This window comes from Cyprinus carpio, chromosome B1, assembly GCF_018340385.1.
Source record: "Cyprinus carpio isolate SPL01 chromosome B1, ASM1834038v1, whole genome shotgun sequence".
Lineage (NCBI taxonomy): Eukaryota > Metazoa > Chordata > Actinopteri > Cypriniformes > Cyprinidae > Cyprinus > Cyprinus carpio.
The window spans coordinates 31,172,319-31,189,314 of NC_056597.1; the positions used below are offsets into that span (position 1 = coordinate 31,172,319).

Here is a 16,996-nt window from a genome sequence, read left to right on the forward strand (position 1 = left end):
TGTCAAGCACATCGTTGTGGTGCGGATGATACAGAAGAGCATACGCAGCATACGGTGATATGGAGAGACACAGGGGAGACTGTTGACAAAGGAATTGTTGAATAAAGTCATTATTTTTGTTTTCTTCGCTAACAAAAAGTGTTCCCGTCGCTTCATATAACCCAGATTGCACGTCTGATGGCAGATGGAGTATTCTGACGATGCTTTTCATACTTTTATGGACCTTGACACTGTTATTTATTTGGCAGTCTATGGGACAGTCACAGGCCTCCCGGTTTTCATCCAAAATATCTTAAATTGTGTTCCGAAGACGAACGGAGCTTTTACGGGTTTGGAACGACATGGGGGTAAGTGATTAATGACAACATTTTCATTTTGGGATGGAGTATCCCTTTAATAAAACTAATAAAAACAAAACTAAATTTTATAGCAAATTTGAAAACAATATTAAAATAAAACATTTAAAAATTCAAAACCTTGGAAACAAGCAGCGCAAACAGACTTGATGAGGGGATAAAGTCATATTACACTTAGTTCATTTGACAGACACTTTGCCAAAGCAATGGCAATGGCATGAAACGCAATGTTAAAGACCTGTTATGTTTTAACGAGAAGTATCAATATATTTCAGTTTATTATGAAACACAGTCCAGTTAATGAATGGGAAACACTGCTTTATTAATCCAGTTATCTAATAATTTACTCGATTTAGATGGCTGAATTGTGGAAGGTGTTTGAATGAATGTGTATGTGCTGCATGTTTCACACACACACACACACACACACACACACACACACACACACACACACACACACACACACACACACACACTCAGATCTTCTCATGATTTAGTGTTTTCAGAGTGGATTCTAATTGTACGTACTCTCAGACATTATTAGTTTTAAGAAATCTTTAAAGACTCATCTTTTTAAAGCTGCTTATTGTAATTGAGTATGTTTTAAATTGTGTCTTTTTTGTGTTGTTTATCGTTGTAAACTATTGTGCTTGTTGTAGCACTTTGGGTTAAGAAATTCACATGATAAATAAAATGCATTATTATTATTGTTATTAAAGGGGTGGTTAATTATGTTTCACTTTTTTCACTTTAGTTAGGGTGTAATGTTGCTGTTAGAGCATAAACGTTTGCAAAGTTACGATGCTACAAGTTCAATGCAAAGAGAGATTTTTTTTTTTTTAAAGAAATCACTGTTTAAAGACTACAATGAGTTTCTTCCCGGGTTTGTGACATCACTAACCCCAATGTTTACATAAACTCTGCCCCAGGAACACACAGCTACCAGTAATGGTAAGGAGGTGTGATTTTTCCAGACAAGGTGCTCTCGGTGGTTTGTGAATCACCACACACAGGGCTAGTTAACCAATCTGAGCCTGATTGTATATTTCTGAGGGAGGGGCTTCATAAAACCATATTGTAACAGCGGTGTAGAATAAAGGTAAAATATGTGAAAATATATTTTTTAAACAAAGCATGAACATGTTACAGTGCACCCCATAAACACAATCAAGCCTTTGAAAAAAGCTGATCAACCATCCCTTTGAAGTAGCTTGATAACCTTCTTCTGTAGTAAATTCTGCTCCACACAAACTTTGAATTTTGAATTTTTATGATTTAATTATTAGCTTTTCCTCAATTCACGAACCAGCTGCAGTTTCCTAATGAACCCTGTTTTAAATAATACACTGAAGTTGGCAAAACACTTAAGATTAATTCACTCTAAGAATGATTATGGATAACAATATTAGCATCAAGGCTGTCCATAATGAGGGACTTTTCATTATAAACAAACAGAAATACAGTTTGATTATTTCCTCCTAATCTTTAGCTGTTCACTGGAGGATTGTAACATGCTCTTTTCCTTTTCTTTGCATTTTCCTACTTTTCTGCTTTGGAAAAATGTACATTACAAAACGTGTTAAACAGATCAACTGAAACTAAAATTTAGATGTTAATGTACACATCCTTTATTTTCAGATATGTTTAATGTGTTCTTCTTGTGATATTTCAGCACAGCAGATGGAGAGAGAAGCATCTCTGGAGGAGCCTCCTCTGTCTTCTGTCTGAACAACACGAGCGTTACAGCGTCTCTGAATAAACATGATCAACCAGTGAATGATGAACTACAGAGAGTCAAAGAGCAGCACAAAACCAGCATGAAGAACAAGTACGAGAGATTATTTGAGGGACTGAAACTCCAGGAGAATGAAAGCCTCCTGAACAGCATCTACACACAGCTCTACATCATAGAGGGAGAGAGAGAAGGAGTGAATGAAGAACATGAGGTTTTACAGATGGAGAAAACAGCCAGAACACAACACTCACAATACACTCCAATCTACTGCAATGACATCTTTAAAGCCTCAGCTGAAGCAGGATGTGAGGAGAAAGAGCAGATCAAGACTGTTCTTACTAAAGGCATCGCTGGAATCGGAAAAAAAAAAACCGTCTCTGTGCAGAAGTTCATTCTGGACTGGGCCGAGGGAAAAGCCAACAGGATGTATATTTCATGTTTGTGCTTCCATTTCTAGAGCTGAACTTGATCCGAGATCATCAGTACAGTCTTCACAGACTTCTGCTGGACTTTCATCCTGAACTTCAAGATCTGGACTCACAGATTTATAAGGAGTGTAAAGTTGTGTTCATCTTTGATGGTCTGGATGAAAGCAGATTCACACTGATGTTTTCAGACGCTCAGAAAGTTTGTGATGTGACTGAGATTTCATCAGTGGCTATGTTGATGTCAAAGCTCATGAAAGGAGAGCTGCTTCCCTCTGCTCTCATCTGGATCACCTCCAGACCAGCAGCAGCCAATCAGATCCCCTCCAAATACATCCACCGTCTGACAGAAATTCAGGGATTCACTGAGCCTCAGAAGGAGGAATATTTCAGGAAGAGAATCAGTGATGAGCATCGAGCCAGCAGAATCATCTCACACATCAGAAGAGCAAGAAGCCTCCACATCATGTGCCACATCCCCGTCTTCTGCTGGATCTCATCCACTGTGCTTCAGAAGCTCCTGGAAGAAGATCTGACAGCAGAAATCCCTCAAACTCTGACTGAAATGTACATCCACTTCCTGCTGATTCAGATTAACATGAGGAAGCAGAAGTATGAAGAGAGAGATCAAGAGAAACTCCTGCAGTCCAACAGAGAAGTGATTGTGAAACTTGCTGAAGTGGCTTTCAAACAGCTGATGAAGGGCAATGTGATGTTTTATGAGGAGGACCTGATTGAGAGCGGCATAGACGTCACTGATGCCACAGTGTATTCTGGGATTTGCACTGAGATCTTTAAGGAGGAATCTGTGATTCATCAGAGGAAAGTCTACAGCTTCATTCATCTGAGCGTTCAGGAGTTTCTCGCTGCTTTCTACCTGTTTTACTGCTATTTAACAAAGAACAATGAGTCACTACGTGAATTTAGATCTAACAGATCTGATGAAGTCTCTCTGTATGGTCTACTAACATCAGCAGTAGATAAAGCTGTTGAGAATAAGAATGGATATCTGGATCTGTTCCTGCGGTTCCTGCTGGGCGTCTCACTGGAGTCCAATCAGAGACTCTTACAGGATCTACTGACACACACAGAGAACAGCTCAGAGACCATCAGAGAAACCACACAGTACATTAATGAGATGATCAAGAGAAGTAATCATCTCTCAGCTGGTGAATCCATCAATCTGTTCCTCTGTCTGCTGGAAGTGAAAGATCAGACTCTGTTCAGAGAGATTCAGGAGTTTGTGAAATCAGACAAACACTCAGAGAAACTCTCTTCTGCTCACTGCTCAACAGTGTCCTACATGCTTCAGATGTCAGAGGAGCCACTGGATGAGCTGAACCCCATGAAATACAACACATCAGACGAGGGGAGAAGAAGACTGATACCAGCTGTGATCAACTGCAGAAAAGCTCTGTGGGTGTTTCAGTATTAATCCTCTGGGGTCGACAAACGTGGATACACGTTTTGTGGCATCTTCTCCTTATAACACCGAAAATAACGTAAATTACACTTTCACTTTTGATTGTACAGATAAGAGCAATACATCAGTCGAATCTGTAAAGGGTCTACTTTTATTTGTATACACACATAATAACAACAAAACTTTGTGCATTTATAAAATAAAGAAAACAAACAGGGTGCGCTGTCTGTAGCCTTGGTCTGCGGTGATCTTCATTTAGAAACACATCATTAAAATGAACTGTAACTCAGTGAATACTCAACACAGAGACATGAGAGAGATATCTATAGAAAGCTTGACATGTCTTATCGAAAACAAATATTCTGTGATAAAGTAATCCATATCAAACCATTGCGATGTCCAGTCTTTCACGTCTCCCTTCATTATATCTAATGTGACCACGCCTACGCACTGAGCATGCTAATAATATTACAATCATCCACGTGAAGCTTGCGGCAGGTAACCGCCCACATCACAGCAAACAAAACAAAGCGAGTGTTTTACTTTTCGCTTCGCGCTGAGAGGAATAAGACATAATTCACCTCAGAAAGAACTCGCTGTGACAAATAAGACAGAATTCACCTCAAGAAGCTTTGGATTACCTTTGGTTTATTGATGCAGTGGCTTGATCCAGCAGAGATCATAAACCTGAGTAAGTTTTTTTTTTTTTATTAACCTACTTGTATTAGTTTTCACATAACTTGTACACATTTTACTAGTTTGACTTTTTCCAAACTATAATTCCTGACTAAATGTATAATCAAGTGGAACATAATGAAGTTTCATTCACAGCATCTAAATGTTATTATTATGTAATTATATAACATTAACAGCAATATGATATAACAAATATGAGTTATAATGTTACTAGCTTAATCAATATGATATAACAAATTATAACTCTATGATAGTCTATTCTCTGTTCATGAATATAGTTATAATGTTACTAGCTTAATGTCAGTAAGAATAAGACTCTATGATAGTCTATTCTCTGTTCATGAATATAGCCATATATGTTTATAACTATATATATTGTATAGGCCTACATACAAAGCATGTTTGTGTTTATGAATGTAACTAAGCTTCTGTTCATAAATATCTACTCTGGTGTAAATAATTTGAATGTGTTATACCCGGGATCCTCTGAGGTGTAAATGTATCAAGTAAGCTGTAAATATCACTGATAATATGTGCGCTGTGTGGTAATTGTGTTCTTTTTTTCTATAAATTAGTATGTGTATCAGTGACCATCACAATAATGTTAATAATGTAGTTTATTTGTGTAAACAGCATGCTTACTTTTTAATTTCAGATATGAGGATAACAGTGCAAAAGAACCTGTTGCAAAGCGAGCCAATGCAAATAAGCAGCTCACTCAGGAACCTGGAACATAGCTAAGACCAAGCGAGGCACACTTGGCGCTCTTCTTTGTTGTTGTCCTTTTTCTCTATAAAATCATTTAGTAATCATCATAAATTATATATCATTTGAAAGCTTAGAAACCCAAGATTCATCCTGTGAAAACCATTTTGAAATCGGACATTGCGTTACCATGGAAATGGTCCTTTAAAATCTTATGGCGGTCTCCTCCCCCTTAGTGGGCAGTGTCAAGTGTCATATTACAAAAAGCATTACGGTCTTTTAGAATCAAAACTTTTTTATAATCTTGGCAACAAACATATCATTGGAAAGGTCTGAGTCTCAGGATTCCATATTTGGTGGTTATTTTGAGTATTGAAGTAAAATTGACAGAGAAATCTTGGGAAAAATAAATTCATTAAACAAAAATTCAAAGGAGTTTTGATGGCTCCCAGTGGCTATTTGTGGTATGACGCCCTAAATAAAATCTCACAGGAACCTCAATATTTTTTTCATATCAACTTCAAATTTGGAACAGAACTTATTTAGACACAAGGCTTTAATTTTATACCAATTTTAGAGTAAAACCTGTTATGTAAAATATTTATAATAAATAAAATATAATAAAATTAATAGCGCATTTTATTTACAGTACATTTAAACTTCTATAACTTTTTGATTTTCCTAAAAATTGAAAAAAAATGCACTTTTGCCAAAGTCTGCTAATTGTCTTCTTTAAAAAGAGACCAACCTTAGGTCTATATTCCAAAGTGTTCATAAAATACAACAAGTTTGGATAGTGCACTTTAATGCCTAACTTAAAAAATTTGAATAACAAGTGTAGTTTTAAAAAAAGTTTATGTCTGTAATGAGTCCACTGAAGGCGAGTGTAGTGAGAACCCAAGTGCAATTTATTTAGAAGTGATTTAAACATCCAAACATAATCCAAAAAAGAAACAAAAACTTGACTAGACTTGACATGAATAGACTTGACTTGATGAGGCATGAACAGGCTTGACTAGGCATGAAACAGACTTGACATGAACTGACTTGACTTGACGTGAACAGACTAGACTCACCGACAGCAGATTACGACATTAATACACGACAAGAGACAATGGCAATGACATGGCTACATATAACAGACAATGAGGGTCACATGACATGAACAAACCAATGGGAAACAAGACACATGACTAAAACAACCAATCAGAACATGACACAATGAACAAGAGGAACCAATAGCATGAAGACAAGAGGGCAAGGGAAGCATGACACTAACAGCATGAACGAACTACAAAATAAGAGACATGAAAACAAGAACATGAAACAAAACCCAAAACAGACCTTAAATATTCTCCCCTCAAAAAGGCAGCTCCAGATGCCTAAACCGCCCAAAACAACAAAAGTCCAGGCGGGTGGTGAAGCAGAAGTAGGCCAGGGGGCGGGATGGAGGGTCAGGCCCGTGAAAAGGAACAAGACCTGGAGTGTGGAGCAATGGCGGGCCTGGAGCTAGGAGCAGTGGTGGATCAGGATCATGAGGCAATGACAGACAGTGGAGCTGAGGCGCACCTGGGCCATGGAGCAGTGGCAGACAGTTAAACAATGGAGGACCTGGGCCATGGATCAGATCCAGAGCAGCAGTGTTGAGGACCCGGTCTTGAACTCGGTCTCGAGACCGTATTTTAATGGTCTTGGTCTTGTCATGGACTCGTGTGCATTTTGACTCGGTATTGACTCGGACTCGAACATACTAGGAATCGGACTTATTCCCGAGTCCACTCGAGTCCCAATCAAAATATTTCATGATTATTACTGTATGTTAATATTTCTTTTAATTGATATATGATTGTAGGGCCATATGATTTCTGCGATACAGAAAATGCGGACGGAATCGCGGAATCAGTCATAAAAACGGAATTTACAGTTTAACGCGGAATGTCACTGAATTTGTCCAATTTTTAATGAATTAATCAAAAGTAGGTCATTGCACTTACATCAGATCACGATATGGACTAGTACCTGTAAATATTAAGCCGGAAAAGTATATTTAAATATGAATCCTGCATGTTATGCATGTCTGTGTTAATGAATGGCGCAGAAACTGGGCTTACACATAGAAATTTACACATAGAGTGCCCATAGGGCAGTGCTACATATGGAAGTCCCTGCGGTAGACTCAGCCCGCCTGGGGTGAGATCACTATGCAGCAGAGATGGCAGAGAAATCTCTGCCAGGGAAAGACAGGCCGTGAGGGAAGCCGTACCGTGGAAGAATACACATGTGGGATCACCTGAAGGGGAAATCACTACATACGGGCACCTAGCCCAGCACAAGGGCTGACCTTGGGCATACACACGAGTGCTGGACCTGGTGTCTGGCACTCCACCATGCCTGACTGCCGAGGGTGCGGGAAGGAACTTCAACATGGTTCGCCAAGAGGGAAACTGAACTAAGAAGCACTTAACCGCACGTATCCAGTCCGTAGAGGGGAATGGCACAGCAAGCATGATTGACACCAAGCCGATCCAGCATTACCGGCCATCTGAGGCGAGTACACGAGAGGACACAGGCTCTACACAGAGATTATAGAATCTCACAAACGTGTTAGGTGTCGCCCAGCCGGCAGCTCTATAGATGTCTGCTATCGAGGTGCCCCGTGCCAAAGCCCAGGAGGAAGCCACAGCTCTTGTACAGTGTGCTGTCACTCAAAGGGGGAACGGTAAGCGATGGGCCTGATATGCTAAGACTATAGCTTCCACTATCCAGTGGGCAAGTCTTTGTTTGGAGACAGCCTTTCCCTTCTGCTGTCCTCCGAAGCAGACAAAGAGCTGGTCTGAGGTCCTGAAGCTCTGCATGTGGTCCACATAAATGCACAAGGCGCGAACTGGACAGAGCAGAGTGATGGCTGGGTCTGCCTCCTCCCGGGGCAGCGCTTGCAAGTACACCACCTGATCCCTGAAAGGACCAAGGGGAGATCCCAAGAGGGTACCATGTGAGGTCGTGGAGGGTTCAGCCTCCTTGCCCCCTAAGAAACCTGATGACCAGGTCGTGCTTCACAATGGACTTGCTGTCTACTGCATCGTGAAGTGCGGCAATAGCGGCAACATATACTTTGAGAGTGGAGGGAGACAGCCTTTGCTCCAGCCCATCTTGCAGAAAGGAGAGCATAACCGCGATCAGGCATCTACGGGGGTCTTCCCAGTCCCCCAATCGACGAACTCGTAGAGGGCGCTGTAGCTGAAGTGATGGTGTTTACTACTGCTGGAGGTAAACCACCTAGAACCTCTGCATCCCGTCCAGAGACAATACGTGGAGATTCCACAGGTCTGGGCGCGGGTGCCAGAGTGTGCTCCTCTCTGAGAAAGGAGATCCTTCCTCAGAGGAATACGCCAAGGAGGGGCTGTCGCGAGGAGCATCAGTTCTGGGAACCAAGTTCGACTGGGCCAGTATGGCGCTACTAAGAGGACCTGCTCCTCATCCTCACTGACCTTGCACAGCGTCTGTGCGAGAAGGCTCACTGGGGGAAACGCATACTTGCATAGACCCCATAGAACAGCTGGCAGTGGGACGTGTCCGGATAGGCAAACAGGTCTACCTGAGCATCCCCGAAGTGTCTCCAGATCAGCTGGACTGTCTCGGGGTGGAGTTGCCATTCTCCTGGAAGGGCAGGCTGACGTGAGAGCTCGTCGGCTGCACGATTGAGCTTGCTTGGGATTGTGAACGGCACAAAGCGACCTCAGATGCTTCTGACTCCAAAGGAGGAGATGACAGGCAAGTTGCGACATGCGACGGGAGCGTAGACCGCCCTGGTGGTTGATGTACGCAACGGTTGCAGTATTGCCATTTCAGACGAGGCCCTGTCCTGGTGCCTGAAGCTGCATGCCCATTGCACATGGCACCCCAGCCAATGGCAGAGGCATCTGTTGAAATAACAACATGCCTGGACACTTGCACTAGGGGAACCCCTGCCCGTAGAAAAGCAAGGTCCGACCACGGGCTGAAGGTTTGGCTGCAGGACCGGTAACCAAGACACGGTGCATGCTGCTTTGCCATGACCATCTCAGGACTCAATCCTGCAGCCAACGCTGAAGCGGTCTCATTTGTAGCAATCCGAGCGGTGTGATAGAGGCAGCGGATGCCATATGCCCCAGGGACCTCTGAAACCATTTCAGTGGAACCGCCTTCCTGCCCCGAAATGACTCCAGGCAGTTCAGCATCGATTGAGCTCTGTCGAGGGACGCACTGTCAGGTCAACCGAGTCCAACTCGACACCGAGAAAAGAGATTCTCTGCATAGGGGAGAGTTTGCTCTTTTCCCAGTTGACCCAAAGCCTCAACTGGCTGAGGTGGCTGAGTACCACATCCCTCTGTTCGCACAACTGAGCTCGGGACTGGGCCAATATGAGCCAGTCGTCGAGGTAGTTGAGAATGCGAATGCCTGCTTTCCTCAAGGGGACGAGCACAGCCACAACCACAAGGGGTGGACCTTGTACTGATATGCCCGCCCCTCGAACGCGAAGCGGAGAAACGGCCTGTGTCGGGGGAGAACCGAGACAGGAAAGGGCGAGAGCGGAGAAGTACGCGTCCTGTTGATCGCGGGGAAGAACCGAGACAGGAAAGTACGCGCATTAAAATCCTTCAGGTTGATCGCAGCGAACCAATGGAGCTTGTGAAGGGCCCGGTTCAGAAAGCGCAGGTCCAGAATTGGCCATAACTCACCGCCGCATTAAAATCCTGAATGGGAGCTTGTGAAGGGCCCGGTTCAGAAAGCGCAGGTCCAGAATTGGCCATAACTCACCGCCTTTCTTGGGTACAGTAGTCCTCCTCTGAAGTATGGGGGGCGGACTGTAAAACCCCGACTTCATATCGGTGGGAACATGACTGGAGGGACCGGCTCTATCATTGATAGATTCATAATCAATAAATCGAAATGCATATTAGAATGATTTCTGTGAGAATCATGTGAAGCACCCAGGACACTTTGAGATCATCTAAATGACATATAAGGTTTATATGGGAGTAATAGCTGATATAAATTCAGCTTTGCATCACAGAAATAAATTATATTTTAAAGGATAATAAAATAGAAACCATTATTTTAATATTGTAATAACATTTTGCAAGATTATGCAATGTAATGTATATGTATATCAGAATCAGAAGGAGCTTTATTATGAAGTATGTTTACACACACAAGGAATTTGACAGGAGCTTCCAGTGCAGAAGAAATGTATATGTATATTCATTTTAAACTACAGTTTAAAAGTGTTGGTTATAAACTCAGGAATAAGCATTAGTTTCCACTCATCCTAGAGAACTCTAAACTGTGTTGTGAATCTCACTGAGTTTAGTAATAACTCAGTAAAAGAAAGAAGAAAAGCCCACGTATCCCAACTCTTTATTGTGTTAAAAGTAAAGGGGTCATGAATTGAGAAATCAAATTCTCATTTATATTTCGACATATAAGTGGTCATTGTACTATTTAAAAAATCCTGTACGTTTCAGAACTGAAAACTTTCTCATTAGTCTGAAAACAGCTTTTATTGAAACTAAGATTCTAAAATGTTACGGCCAGCTCGTTTCGACCGTACATAACGTATACAAGTACACTGAAGAAATGACTTGCAAGATTTTATTAGTCTTCAAAAACACAAATAACTTAATATAGTGAAGTCTAGGGATCAAAATCAAAAAGGGAATAAATCATAATCCTTATGGGGAGCAGAAAAGGCTGGTATAGACTGTAAACAAATAAAGGTTGGCAAAACAAGTGACATCTCCAGAGGGTGTCGATCCCCTGGACGAAGTGAAGAGGAGTGATTGAGTCCAAGGTTTTATCCTCTCCATAATTAAGTGGCGATCAGGTAACAGGGGTGTGCAATCTCCCAAGCTCTCCTGGAAGATCACCGCCACCAGCAGGCGAGCAAGTAGAACGCAGTATCGTAACAAAAATGACTTGTTTTGGAGTTTGTCATATAATGATGTCATAGTCCGATGAAAGCCCGCCTCTGCAGAAGATGATCAACGCCTACTTCAACATCACTGCCTCTTTAGCAGCGGAGAAACACACTCTCAAAAAACTTAGCTACATTTTGATAAATTTACATATGCATAGCTGAAGAAACAGTCAGGAATTCTTCTTATTGTGATTCAGTGTTCAGATCATGTCATCCCATGTTCCTGAGCAACCCTCTTTACGTCTTTATGATTATTATTTATCTGTTCTAGATTTTCTGGCTGTAATCTCACTGTTCAGGGTTGTGAGAGTTTGTCATCAGCTCTACAATCCTCAAACTGTGTCCTGAGAGAGCTGGATCTGAGTAACAATGACCTGCAGGACTCTGGTGTAAAGTTTATTTCTGATGGACTGAAGAGTCTAAACTGTCAGCTGCAGATACTGAGGTATTAAGAACATATAAGAAATCATTTACAGTCAACTGATCACAATGTTGATGTGTGAGTGTGTGTGTGTGTGTCTGTAGATGATCTGACTGTTGGGGTGTGTGTGTAGATAATTTGACTGTTGATGTGTGTGTGTGTGTGTGTGTGTGTGTGTGTGTGTGGGTGTGTGTGTGTGTGTGTGTGTGTGTGTGTGTTGTGTGTGTGTGTGTGTAGATGTCTGACTGTTGGTGTGTGTGCGTGTGTGTGTGTGTGTGTGTGATTGAGTGTAGATGATCTGACTGTTGATGTGTGTGTGTGTGTGTGTGTGTGTATGTGTGTGTGTGTAGATGATCTGACTTTTGGTGTGTGTGTGTGTGTGTGTAGATGATCTGACTGTTGGTGTGTGTGTGTAGATAATTTGACTGTTGATGTGTGTGTGTGTGTGTGTGTGTGTGTGTGTGTGTGTGTGTGTGTGTGTGTTGTATGATAGACGTTGGGGTGTGTGTGTGTGTGTGTGTGTGTGTGTGTAGACGATCTGACTGTTGATGTGTGCGTGTTTTGTAACATATCAGGACACAACTTTGTATAATGACATGGGTATGACACAGGTATTACAAGGAGAGGGTGACTTATGAGGACATAACCCATGTCCCCATTTTTCAAAACGTTTATAAACCATACAGAATGAGTTTTTTTGATAAAGTAAAAATGCACAAAGTTTCCTGTAAGGGGTAGGGTTAGGTGTAGGGTTGGTGTAGGCCAATAGCACATACAGTTTGTACAGTATAAAAACCATTATGCCTATGGAATGTCCCCACAATTGACAAAAACAAACGTGTGTGTGTGTGTGTGTGTGATTGAGTGTAGATGATCTGACTGTTGATGTGTGTGTGTGAGTGTGTGTGTGTAGATGATCTGACTGTTGATGTATGTGTTCTACTCTCTTTCAGTCTTGCTGGCTGTTATCTCACTGCTCAGGGTTGTGAGAGTTTGTCATCAGCTCTACAATCCTCAAACTGTGTCCTGCGAGAGCTGGATCTGAGTAACAATGACCTGCAGGACTCTGGTGTAAAGATTATTTCTGATGGACTGAAGAGTCTAAACTATCAGCTGCAGATACTGAGGTATTAAGAACATATAAGAGATAATGACCTGCGATAATATCGTAATTGTTGTTTTAATGATGTGCAATACGACATTATCGAGTACATCGCAAAAAGCAAACAAAACACACCTACAGTCTGTATACATATATTAGGTGATGTTAATATAGGGTAAACTAGTGTGTGCATTTAGAGTGCATTCTTTCACTGCATGAATCAGTCATTAAAATGCATTTAGAGTTATCACATCATTCAAGATATAGGGTATATATTTATATATAATGTATATATTTATATCATTTCATATAGTTAATATCACACGAAGAGTGCCGTTTTTTTTCTCCAAAAGTCAACATGATTACAAATGTGATATTGATTTTATACAACAGTTCAATAAACAAGAAGTTAATATTAAGAGACTTACGTTTTAGAAACCGTATTTCCTGCTTCTGCTCAATTTCACCAACAAAAATCAGCACTGTTTTGCGTCTCTGAGCAACATGACAGTGTTTCGTTCCTGAATGAATCAAGCGTTTAAATGATTCAGTTCAATGACTCACTTATTAACAGTGACTTGCTGTCACCTACTGGCGATTTTAATTTCACATTTAAAGTTATCTTTTTATTTTTAAAAGAATAAAACATCAGTTTTCAATGTTTTATGTTTAAAATATCAAAACATTATTTATGCATGTGTAACTGCAGGTAAAATTATTCCATGTCCCTCTGAGCTGCATTAAACAGTGTGTAAATGCATCTAAATGCCTCTTCAGATGCAGATTCTGTGTTTCCTCTGCATTGCAAAGATAGATTTTGTTGATACTTATTTCATTTGCTTGGTAACAGCCCAAATGCAAGAATTTGACTCAAAAGATGATGCACACTTTTACAAAAATGGCTTAAAGGTAAAGATGCCCATAAAACTTATTGGAAAAGATTAATTTCTATCACTAATGTCAACTGAACACACAGAATATTAAGATTTTTTTTAAAAACACACTCAGCAAAATATCGTCTAATTATCGTTATCGATAAAATCCCAGAAAATATAGAGATTCGTTTTTTGTCAATGTTGTAAACCCCTAATTTGTTATTTAATTTATATAATAATTTATTGATAATAATTTATTCAAATTAATACAATGATTAATACTTTTGACTTTAAAGGCTGAAATGTAAAGTTTATCATTTTATAAATCTTTTTGTTTTTGTGAAAACTGTCATTTTACTGTCAGACTTATAACTTTCAGTATATAAGTCTGCAATTTTGCACTGTTCTCTACAGTCTTGTAATTCATTGTATTTTTCTAGAGCAGTGGTTCTCAACCTTTTTTACCCCAAGGCCCCCTGCTCTCTGAGTCAATAGTGCAAGGCCCCTTTGCCCAACCTTTTCTATTCACAAAAACCTTTGTATTCTGGTGTTATTATTTTTCAATTCCATGTAATTGTTTCAAACAAGATTTAAACATTGTTAATCATTGTGTTCTTGTACATTTGTTGATGATCTGACTGTTGATGTGTGTGTTCTGCTCTCTTTCAGTCTTGCTGTCTGTAATCTCACTGCTCAGTGTTGTGAGAGTTTATCATCAGCTCTTCAGTCCTCAAACTGTGTCCTGAGAGAGCTGGATCTGAGTAACAGTGACCTGCAGGACTCTGGTGTAAAGTTTATTTCTGATGGACTGAAGAGTCCAAAATGTCAGCTGCAGATACTGAGGTATTAACAAAATATAATGTTGATGTGTGTCTGTAGTTTATCTGTGTTTGTCTGTAGATGATCTGACTTTGTGTCAGTAGATAATCTGACTGTGTATCCGTAGATGATATGACTGCGTGTCTGTAGATGATCTGTGTGTGTGTCTGTAGATGATCTGTGTGTGTGTCTGTAGATGATCTGACCATGTGTGTCGGTAGATGATCTGACTGTGTGTCTGTAGATGATCTGACCATGTGTGTCTGTAGATGATCTGTGTGTGTGACTGTAGATGATCTGACCATGTGTGTCGGTAGATGATCTGACTGTGTGTCTGTAGATGATTGACTTGGTGTGTCTGTAGATGATCTCACTGATTTTCACTTAATCAACTCTTATTTTATCTCCTCTTTTATAAATTTGTGTGTGTTTCTTTAAATTATATGATCTTACTTTTCTTTAGATTATCTGACTGTGTGTGTCTGTAGATGATCTGACTGTGGTGTGTCTGTAGATGATCTGACTGTGTGTGTCTGTAGTTTATCTGTGTGTCTGTAGATGATCTAATTGTGTTTGTCTGTAGGTGATCTGATCTGTGTGTCTGCAGATGATCTGACTGTGTGTGTCTGTAGATGATCTCTGTTTTGTGTCTGTAGATTATCTAACTGTCTGTAGATGATCTGACTGCGTGTGTCTGTAGATTATCTGACTGTGTCTAGATGATCTGATCTGTGTCTATAGATGATCTGACTGTGTGTCTGTAGATGATCTGACTGTGTGTTTCTGTAGATGATCTGTCTGTTTTGTGTCTGTAGATGATCTGTCTGTGTGTGTCTGTAGATGATCTGACTGTGTGTGTCTGTAGATGATCTGACTGTGTGTGTCTGTAGATGATCTGACTGTGTGTGTCTGTAGATTATCTGTCTGTGTATGTCTGTAGATGATCTGACTGTGTGTGTCTGTAGATGATCTGACTGTGTGTGTCTGTAGATGATCTGTCTGTGTGTCTGTAGATGATCTGACAGTGTGTCTGTAGATGATCTGTCTGTTGTGTGTCTGTAGATGATCTGACTGTGTGTGTCTGTAGATGATCTCTGTTTTGTGTCTGTAGATGATCTGACTGTGAGTGTCTGTAGATGATCTGACTCTGTGTCTGTAGATGATCTGACTGTGTCTGTGGGTGATCTGTCTGTATGTGTCTGTAGATGATCTGACTGTGTGTGTCTGTAGGTTGTCTGGCTGTATGGTGACAGAGGAAGGCTGTGGTTATTTGTCTTCAGCTCTGAGTTCAAACCCCTCACACCTGAGAGAGCTGGATCTGAGCTACAATCACCCAGGACCATCAGGAGTCCAGCTGCTCCAACACAAACTGGAGGATCTAAACTATAAACTGCAGATACTCAAGTATGTCAAACACTAATACTGACATACTGAACGTGTGTGTAAATGATGAAGATGTACATTCATGTGTGTTTGTGTGTTTATAGTGTGGATCATGGTGGAGAGAACATGATGAGAGCAGGACTACGAAAGTGTAAGTGTAGGTTCAATATAGGGCTGGGCCGATAAACATTAAGCTCTGGACATTTTTACTCGATATGGATTGATCCAAGAGCAAATCACAAGGCAGAAATTTGTGACTACAGCCAATCAGCGTGCATGTGCACGTCACAGTCCAAAGTCAATTTCCTACTGACCTTTACGAAGCAAACTTGACACGACGACGCAACAAAAAAATGAGTGGAGGTGGCGACGAAAGTGAAACTAACCTCGAGTTATTATCCAAATATGATGAAATTGTGTACAAAAAAGTTAGCATGAATTCCGTTATATGGAAGTGGTTTGGCTATCTGAAAAGTGACGAGGCGCAGATTAAAACGATCTGTAAAATATATCACCAAAATCAGAAAAACAAAAATGGCAACACAACCAATCTATTCCATCACCTAAAGCAGTATCACCCAAACGACCACACTGAGAGCATGACAATGTGGGTCGATGCTACTCCGTCAACAAGCAGGGCTAGCAGCGGGGCTGTACCGAAGCAAAAATGAAACCCAAAAACATTTTTTGAGATGTTAACAGATATTTACGAGTTGCACATTGCTTAAAACAGTAATAGCTGTCAGAAAATGTGTTACAAAGTGGAAACTGTTAATTTTTGCGCTTTCTGGGACCATTTCGTTCATCTGGTTTAAAAAGTTACATTCAAGGCATGTGACGTAAACCCGAGTCATTTGAGTGCTCATTGGCTGCGTGGCTGCACATTAAGCATTTACATCATTGGGTTGAGCTCCCATTATTCATGAGCAATGTAACATTATACATGACAAAGGACTCGTCTTATCCAATAACTGCGCCGTGATTTGCATGAGCTATCCCCCAAGCAAACAGGAGGAGCTCCCCCGGATGTTCCGAACGTCTATTTAGGTCCACAGTACGTCTGTTTTATAACGTTCGCGGGCGGACGTTCGGAGGACGTC

General features: G+C 40.8%; 1 protein-coding gene across 1 annotated transcript in view; it reads left to right on the forward strand.

The window, feature by feature from the left end:
- Positions 1 to 16,996, forward strand: part of LOC109071707 (NACHT, LRR and PYD domains-containing protein 3-like) — a 51,975-nt gene that overhangs the window by 18,808 nt on the left and 16,171 nt on the right. The window contains 7 exon segments of the mRNA XM_042717554.1: positions 2,029 to 2,504; positions 2,507 to 3,932; positions 11,568 to 11,741; positions 12,671 to 12,844; positions 14,364 to 14,537; positions 15,744 to 15,917; positions 16,001 to 16,047. Coding sequence (XP_042573488.1) covers positions 2,029 to 2,504; positions 2,507 to 3,932; positions 11,568 to 11,741; positions 12,671 to 12,844; positions 14,364 to 14,537; positions 15,744 to 15,917; positions 16,001 to 16,047 — 2,645 coding nt within the window.